This window comes from Elephantulus edwardii, unplaced genomic scaffold (genome assembly GCF_000299155.1).
Source record: "Elephantulus edwardii isolate Elephantulus edwardi_28Jun2011 unplaced genomic scaffold, EleEdw1.0 scaffold00026, whole genome shotgun sequence".
Lineage (NCBI taxonomy): Eukaryota > Metazoa > Chordata > Mammalia > Macroscelidea > Macroscelididae > Elephantulus > Elephantulus edwardii.
The window spans coordinates 22,625,607-22,635,307 of NW_006399776.1; the positions used below are offsets into that span (position 1 = coordinate 22,625,607).

The 9,701-nt window shown below is 42.6% G+C and overlaps 1 protein-coding gene across 1 annotated transcript in view; it reads right to left on the reverse strand.

Moving 5' to 3' along the window:
• SLC7A7 (solute carrier family 7 (amino acid transporter light chain, y+L system), member 7) overlaps positions 1–4,830 on the reverse strand; it is a 49,133-nt gene extending 44,303 nt beyond the window's left edge. The window contains exon 1 of the mRNA XM_006883127.1: positions 4,332–4,830. Within this exon, the coding sequence (XP_006883189.1) occupies positions 4,332–4,830 (499 nt within the window). The remainder of the gene's footprint in view (positions 1–4,331) is intronic.
• Positions 4,831–9,701: the final 4,871 nt, after the last annotated feature.

The following is a 9,701-nucleotide window of genomic DNA, read 5'->3' on the forward strand; positions in this document are numbered from 1 at the left end:
AGAACAGCTGATGGATTCAAACCATGTGCCTTTGTGTTGGCAGCGCAGCTCCTTACCACCAGGGTGTATTGGGGAATAGAAGGGTAGGGGGCAAAGGAGAGAGAAAATAGTTGCTAGTCAAGTCAACTTTGAATCATGGAAATGCCTTGTATGTCAGAGTAGAACTGTGCTCCACAGATGTTTCAATAGCTGATTTGCCAGCAGTAGATCAATCACCAGACCATTATCAGAGATTCCTCTGGATGGAATGGAACCCCTGGCCTTTCAGTTAAGAGCTGAGAGCATTAGCACTTCATGTTGTTGTTGTTGTTGTTGTTATGTGCCATCGAGTCGCTTGCAACTCATAGTGACCCTATGTACAATAGCCCTAAACTCTGCTCTGTCCTGTGCCGATCACACTGTCTCTGACACTCCCATCCCAATTACCCCAGTCACTCATTCAATCCACCTCATAGGGGGTCTTCCCCTCCTGCGCTGTCTCTCCACCCTACCAAGCATGATGTCCCTCTCCAAGGACCAGTCCTCCTTACAACATGTCCAAAGTATGTTAGACGGAGGTAGCACTTCATAGACTCAAAAATATCTGGCACACAGTACACCCTAAATAAATATTTTCTTTAATGACTAAAGAGTAAGTAAATGGGAACTTTGTTTTAAATCTGAAGATTTGGCCTAAGTCCCCACTTAGACTAAACAGAGCATCATTCTGAGGCCATCAGGCCTTAGCATCCAACTTGTACCAAGTGCTCATTAAATAATGGGAAAGGAATAGATTCATGAAAAATATAACCTAAATTCAAAAAAAATCTTAATTTCCTTCTGAACCCTCTCCCAGATCTTCATTTTCTTTAAGTTATTACAGACAGGACAAAGTCCAAAAACTATCTATTGCAGTAAAGTTATCTAACTATAGCCACTCAGGAGAAAGCCATGAAGCAGGAAGGGGCAAAGACCTGTAGGCAACCAAGAGAGAGAATTTTAACTATAATAATCATCAATACCTTACACTTGAGTCACGATTTATGACTTTCTCATTTCATTATCACAATAGCCTTAAAGTAAATAGCTAACCATTGTCCCTTACCTAAGGTCACACAGCTGTTGAACACAGCCTCGAACATAGATAGGTCTGATATACGTTTCACTCAACCAAAACCCACTACTGTGGAGCAGATTCTAACCATAGCTAATTACCCTGTAGAAGGGCACAAATGGTCGTTAGCGATTCTGATACAGTAATTTTTTTTTTAGTAGATGTCCTCCCCTTCCTCCTCAGAATGGCCGGCGGGTTCAAGCACCACCCTTTCAGTTCACAGCTCAGTGCTTAACCTACCACACCACCAGGGCTTCCTCACTCTACCAACATCATCTCAAACATATGTAATAAAATCATGTACAAAAATTCATTCCTTTTATTAAAAAGTAAATACTCAAGTCTTCAGACTAATTAATAATGGTGACTACTTAACATGTTTCCAAATTTGAGGACTCAGCCTCAAATTGCCATATCTCTTATTCTACTCCATGTGTGCTCTACTGTACAGAGTTTTTGAAGGCCTGTTATATTTCAGAAGTGGCAACTAGGACAATGGGGGTCGGTGTGTCAGAGTCAGTGAGACTGGCTCAGAACAGGGCAGGCTTCAGAGATGTTGTACATAGGGTCGCTATGGGTCGCAGGTGACTCAAAAGCACCTAACAACTTTGTATGTATTATTACAAGGGCATACGTGTATGTGTCTGTACATGGGTGCACAGAGGTTTGAACATGTCTCTATTCCCAAATTAGAAGGGTGGCTGTTGAAGGTAAGCATGATATCAGAATCAAGGAACAATAGCTGTCAGGAATGACCCAGCCAGAAACCATGAAAGAGTAAAACCTAGGACATGAAGTTCGGCCCTCAGCCCGAGGCTACTGAGTAAGAAGCAAACATTCTTCCCTACCCCAATGGCCTGAGAAGACCTCATAGTCATACAAAAACTGAGATGTGTAATCATCACCCTGAGTCATCTGAAAAATAGTCAAAGTATGAAGGCAAGCAAACATGTCATAAGTTTTAGTAAGATTTCCAACTAAGTTGGTTAAAATAATAGAATTCTGGAGCTTTTTGAAGAGATGCAGCCATCAGGGAAATTTACTTAGATGGAATTATCCCTTTTCTACACAAGCTAAGCAACATATGCCTGAGGAGGGGTGGGCAGGGAACAGATCAACAGATTCTAAAATTTGTTTCTCCAGTAAACCAACCTACCAGATCATCTGTAAACGACGCAAAAAGAGATTACAGATCACATTTAAAACCTCAAGGGAAAACTCTCTCCTTGTAATACAAGGCAGTTTCACTACCCTTTCCTGACTGTTGCCATGCATAACAAACATTCCCATACACAGAGATGAGTCCAAGCCATCCACATGGACACATGAATCGCAGGAAGACAGTCAATTCTAAAACAGTAAAAAACAGGCGCTTGCAGAGTGAAAACATGCTCTCTTTTTACCAAGGCTGAAGAGAAGCTGGGAATAAAATGGAGCAATGAAGAACAGAAAGAGAAAAAGGACAAAAGGCTAATTGAGAAGCTAGTGAGTACTTGCACCAGGTGCATGATTCTTAACTCGCTGCTGCTGCTGCTGCTCGGACAGCTGCCCTTTAAACTGGCAGAATTTCTGAACTTCTTCACAGTTTAGGGTTAGGACAGAAATCTCCAAGAACCCAGGCCCTCCCACGCTGAGAGAAAACTTTTCAAGGACAGAAGCACCTGAAGGATGGGGCCATAAGAGACTGCCCTCTCAGCCCCTCTTATTTGGCTTTGCTTAATATTCAGGTTTAAATTATATCTGAGTGTTGGGGTGGGGGAAGTAAAAGTAGATTGATATGACAGTTTCAAGAAGCTGGTCTTCAGAAATACTTATATAAGTACAATTAGGATATTCAGAGATCCACAATCTACACAATTGATAAACTAGAATTAAAAGGATCATTAACACGTTCCTTTCTTTTTAGGTGCTATTGAATCAAGCACAACTCATAGAAACCCTATCAACAAGAGATCTGAACCCTGTCCTATCCTGTGGCATCCTCACAATGTCTGACACACTCAATCAAGCCCATTGCTGCAGTCACCCTCAACATGTGGCTGAGGGTCTTTCTCTCCTTCACAGTCCCTCTGCCTTTCCAAATATATCCCTCTCCAAAGAAAACTCTCTCCTGACAACATGCCCAAAGTATGTGAGACGAAGTTTTATCATCTTTGCCTCCAAGGAGCACTGTGGTTGCACGTTCTCCAAGACACATGGTAAAAAGCTACATTGCCATTCCACAGGCACATGGTTTGAATCCACCAGCTGCTCCACAGGAAAAGAATGGGCCATCTCCTCCCATGTGACTTAAATGTATCTGAAATCCCACTGGAGGGTCAGCTACGGGTCAGCTCCAACTTGAAGTCAAGTCACACAACAACAAACATTAACATAAGACTAGTTGAGTAATTGAAAGTACCCCAAACCAGAACCAATACCATATAGTTCATTCTCAGAGATTCCTCGCAGAGAATCATTCCATAGGGTTTCAAGGCTGTAAATCCATGGAAGCAGTGGGGTAGCTAGAGGGTTCTGACTGTCAATCTTTTGGTTAGCAGCCAAACAATCACCGTGCCACCAGGGCTCCTAAATCATAGTACCACTTGGAAATTAACATAGTATTACATTAAAAAGAAAAGTTGATCTACAAAGGAAAAGAATGTCACTGATAAAAACTGAGGTATACAAGGAAATTGCAGAATTATATGTATAATATGATCCTATTTTTGGAACAGATGGAACAAAACGCTACCTACTGAAGGAATATAGATAAAAATCAGGATGGACACACAAACCCATAGTGGTGTGTTTACTACTGGATTTGGAAAAAGATGAGTTGCTTTCTTTTTTGGGATTTGGGTTTTGGTTTTGTTTTGGGGTTGGTTTTTTTTTGCTTTGTTTTTGGGTTTTCTTAAAAGAGGAATAAAAACTCCCTTTAGTTGCCATTAGATTGACTCCAACATATGTGGAGCCCATCTGCCGTACATGTGTCAGAATAGAACTGAATTCCATTCAATATCGTGACTAATTTTTGAGAGTTGCCATCAAACTTTCCTACCAGGTTCCATTTTGGCACTATTTTAATTCAAGTAACATAAAGATATATTAATTAATTTAATTAATTAAGGATAATGTTTTTTTAAAAAGCACTGTCAGGAGTATTCATTTCCAACTCCTTCTCACTCCCAGACTGAACTCAGGTCTCTACTTCTACCGTGACCCTCCACCGGGCTCCCCAAATCCCAGCCCCACTTACAGATGCACGCAGCAGCCAGCAGGCGGACAGCAGCATAGGGGGCCAAGCAGCTCGGGAAGATGGGTTGCACCAGGTAGTTGGCAAAGGTGATGGCAATAACAGCCTGGCTGGTAGGCTCGATGATGAGAAGGGAGGTCCAGAGTCGGATGAAGGCAAGGAATCCTCCAAAGGCTTCGAGGATGTAGGCATAGCTAGCCCCAGATTTCTTAATGGTAGTGCCCAGTTCCGCATAACAAAGGGCCCCAAAGACAGAAAAGAGGCCCCCAATAGCCCAGATGACCAGGGAAAGGCCAAAGGAGGAACTGTACATGAGCACGCCTTTGGGAGAGACAAAGATGCCGGAGCCAATCATGTTCCCCACAATTAGGCACACTCCATTAATTAGTGAGATCTCCTTCTTCAGTTTTACCTGGTCGGGCTCTGAGTTTGCCCCACCAGCCAAGGGAGAACTTTTCCCATTGTGCTGGGAGGCCACTTCGTACTTGGCACAGTCGGCCATGGTGGAGGAGGAGAGAGAGCCTTCACCAGCTGCCTGGCATCACCGTCTAAGGAAGAGAGATAATGATATATATTAGCAGTTGGGAAGTACATAGTACCCTTTCCCACATAGCCAGGTAAAGGCATCCACTTCAAACCCACCATTTTTGGTGGAAGGCTCTTGCCTTCTCTCTCCTACTAACCATTTTTTCTCTTTGGATCAATCATGAAAACAAATACATCTTTCATTTTCTAAGAGGCATCCATTCCCTAGAGAGATGACATTTGACTCTCATTGTTAGAATGATGCTGGCCACCTAAATCCTGTTCCTATCTGTACTTGATATAGGACAAGACTAATAATAGGAAACAGGGTCATTTGGCAACTTTCAGGTGCCAACACAGTGGTTTGAGTCTGAGTTTTCAACTTTACTTTTAAAAAGTCTATCTTTCCTCCAACTTTTATCTCACCTGTCAGATGTGCTAAAATGCAACATTAGGCACCAACCTTACAAGCAGCTAATCTGCAGGTTGTTCCTTTCTCCAAGGACTCTAACTCTGCTGGAAACCTTCAAGGTTCCCCTGCTGGAATTCATAACCATCCACCTAGCCATTACCATCTCCAAACCTAACAGAGCTCCACTCTGAAAGAACATAGGCAAGTCTTCTCTTTTGTTGTTTAATATACATTTCTCAGCTCCAGTATTCATGACTTTCTGCTATTAAATCACACCAATATAATTACATAACCAAAAAAAAATTTGAAGGAGTTACTCAAAAACTCAAAGTCACTGCCATCAAGTCAGAACCCAAGCTGACCCTCCTTTGGTTTTCTGAGAATATAAAACTGTAAATTACACAGGCGATGAGTGCCCATCTTTCTCGTCTGAGCCACTTGTGGATTTGAACAACCATAGAGGTTTTGAGTTAGCTGCACAACATCCTGCGGACTACACTCTGACTGCAGTGGCATCTAGACGTGGTTGGAGGCAATGACTGCTCTCCAGTCAGGAGAGATATCACCCAAAGCCAAAACAAAGACATAGCTGGAGCTGGGCAACAGATGCCAGAGGAAATCAAGGCAGGGGACAACTTGAGGGGAAGAGAGAAGATCAAGTAAGTAGAGAAATACTGGAACGAGAGGCAGCTAAGACACAGCAAAGCAGCAAAGAACTATGGAGAGAAAGATGAGTGAAGATTAAGGGCAAAGAGGGGTATGTATGTACACTCACCCCCTAGCCAGGGATATAGTAGGCTCCTGTGGCAGCCTAGGCAGTCAGAAAATTGAGCCCTCCAGGCCCCAAGAGGTGCAGTTGCCTGACTGCTCCTCTCGCCTTAAGCCAGCAGTAAAAGGGAATGCCTGGAAAATGCTTATAGATTTAAATCTAGCTGAGAAGGGAGGAGAGAGGAGGGGCGTGCTAAGTAATTGTCTCAGTCTAAGGTTCACTGACCCTTCACATCTGCAATAGTGGTGGCTCGGAGCTCCAGGCTCAGCATTTTCTGAGATAAGAAGGCACGCTCAGGAATCTCCTTTGTCAGCTCTGCACCAGGACTGGGGACCCAGAAGAACTTGCAGCTGGGTGCAGTTTCCCCAGCTTCCAAGTAATCTGTCCTCAGCATAGCCAGCTGAAACAAGGCAGTGCTGAGAAAAATACACAGCCCCTCTTGCCCCTCTATCCTCCATGCCTACCCTAGCCCTACTTCTCCTCTTACTCAAACAATTAAGAAAAGCAGGAAGGTTGCACAGTGTGACACAAAAGCTGATTCACATGCTGAGATTAGAGGAAGTATAAGAGAAGTTCCTACATCCCGTGATAGAGCTTGGGCCTCAGGTAGGGGGAGGGGAAGCAGACCCTAAACTTGGGTTATTACTCTAAGACTGAGACTGAAACTACTTCAAAGGAAACAAGTTCAAGCAATGTGACTCAAATCTTTGGCTATATCTATATTCAACTTCTATACTGTTTCATCCTTTAGAAACCTGTTGTTGCTATGTACTGTAGAGTCAACTACCACTCATAGCGACCCTATAAACAACAGCTCTGAACCTTGCCCTATTCTGAGTCAATCTAACTGTCTCTAACACACCTGACCTACAGTTACTGTATTAATTCATCTCATCCAGGATTTGCCTCTCCTGGGCAGACCCTTTACCCTTCCAAGCATGAAAGGTAAGCATGGATTCCTCTAAATACTGTCACCAAACACAACTTCCTAAATATCATAGTTTAGTGGTAAAGAAGCTGCACTGTAAACCAAAAGGCAGGAGGTTTGAATCCACCAGCTGCTCTGTGGGGAAGTGGGGCAATCTCCTCTTATGTGATTTACAGTCTCTGAAAACCCACTGAAGGATCAGCTTGCTATGAGTCGAATCCAACTCAATGGCACAAAACAACAAAACTACAACATCCTAAGTAGACAGTCTCAGAACAGGCAGAAGTATAGTATTTTCTTTTTGGAAGCCACATAGTTTGTTCTATCTTTGTTGTTGTTGTTAAGTGCCTTTGAGTTGCTTGTGACTCATAGCGACCCAATGTACAACAGCTCTGAACTCTGCTCTATTGAGCCAACCTCATTGTCTCCAACAAGCCCACTCCCATTACCCCACTCACTAAATCAATCTGTCTCATCCAGTGTCTTCCTCTCCTGCACTGTCCCTCTACCCTCCTAAGCATGATGTCCCTTTCCAAGGACTGGTCCCTCCTTGCAACATACCCAAAGTGTGTCAGACAGAGATTCAAAATCCTTGCCTACAAGGAGAAGCCTGGCTTCACCCTCTCCAGAACAAACCTATTTGTTCTCCTAGCAGTCCATGGTATATTCAATACTCTTCTCTAGTACCACAACTCAAAGGCATTAATTCTCCTTCTGCCATCCCTAGTCATTGCCCAGCTTTTTGATGCATAGCATGTAATTGTGAATACCATGGCCTGGATCGGGCGCACCTTAGTCTCCAGACTGACATCATTGCTCTTTAGTACTCTGGTGAGGTCCCTGACAACAGACCTTAAATCTTATATTCTAGGTCTCTTACACAAACATAAATACACCCTACTAATTCAGAAACCCAAGAATTTGTCCCTTCTCACAGCTTTCTAATCTTCCCTGGTTATTCTATAATCAGAAACAGAGATCTAAAAACCTCTTAAGGGAGACTTATCTCTAACCTACATTCTAGCTTCTTGATAGTGCTTTTTTTTTTTTAAATTGAGAACAGAACCTTAATGTTTTCTCAAGATAGTCTCAAAAATGTTTCCATTTCACAAGGCTTTTCTCCTACTGCAACTGTCAAACTGCTCTTCTAATATATGAATAGCTAACATTTATTGAACATTTACCCAGGCCCAACATGATATCAAGCACTTTATCATCCCATTTAACCCCTGGGTGGATTTAGACAACTAGCTGAAAGGTAGGCAGTTTAACTAATCCAGCAGTAATTAGGAAGGCAGATTTGACAAAATGCTTCAGAAGGATCACAGCCTTGAAAATCCTAAGAGGCAGTTCTATTCTATACACACGGGGTTTGTCTTGATGTGGAATCTACTCAGCTAACAACCTTGAATCCTTCAGCAGCCCATGAAGGGAAGTATTAAATTACTGGGTTCCAACTGCCATCCAAGCAGATATATGCACACCCATGTTTATTGCAGCTTTGTTTGCAATGGCAAAGAGTTGGAAACAAACCAAGTGCTCATCAACAAACAATGGATAGAGAAGCTCTGGTATATTCACACAATGGAGTACTATGCAGCATTGTAAAACAAGGAACTCATGAAATATTATGCAAAATGGGTGACCCTGAAGGACATTGTGCTGAGCAAAATGTCTCAGTCACAAAAGAACAAATATTGCATAGGGCCACTGTTGTAAAACAGGACTGACATCAGGGTGAGGGAAGACAGAAAAGGAGAGAAGGGATGATGTATATTGCACTGAAACAGATGAGGGAGAGATCTGTTTAAAAGGGATACATGAATGGGTATTCTTGTCATTACAGAAGTCCAGAGTGAAGGCTGCATAGTGGAGTGAACTTGAGGGGAGGGACTGCATAACAATGAAAGAGTTTTTCTTTTCAAGGAGAAGAGTGATTGGTGGGGGGGGGAGGGGTGAGCAGGGAGAAAAGTGAAACAATGAATGACTGGAAATTCTAAGTCTCTATAAATTTTCATTAAAATTAACAAAAATTTAAAAAAAAAAATACTGGGTTCCAACTGGAGAAATGCCTCCAAACTGGAAAGGGTAACAGTTCATCTGAAAACCCAGAACCTACACTTTTAATCACTAAAGTATGCTTTCTCCAGTATCCACTCCCTCTAAGTCTCACTCACTGATATTGAATCAAATCAGAAACTACTCATAGCTAACTTGCCAGCCAGCTTGCGAGGCTGTAAATCATAGGAGAGATTGCCCATCTTTCTCCCCAGGTGCTGCTAGTTGATTAGATCAACCAGACATCCGTGGCCTTTGAGTTAGCAACACAACTCCCTAAGAACTAAACCACCAGAGCTCCCTCCAAGCCCGACGCCCGCCTTTTAGACTGGAAAGTCATTCAGGTGACTCCTTAATGAGTTACCTAGGGGATGATGTGATTAGATAATAAAGAAATTCAACAGATTTTGCCAGCCCTGTAAGTTTGTAATTTTAACAGCTCAAAAAAAGCTGGTCTCCTTTCCCACTGCTGTTCCTTTCTCATCCCTTAGCAAGTCTTTACAAGCCCTCATGGAAGTGCTACTACTGCAAGGATGCCCTCTTGTAAAGCAAATGAAAATATATCAAGTCTACCCTTTTATGAGTAAATTCACTGGCACCAAAGTGTCCTAACACGATATAGGGGGAAAGGAATGAAGGAAAAGGCATCTGTAAAAAGTATGCAGGGCTTCATTCCTAGCT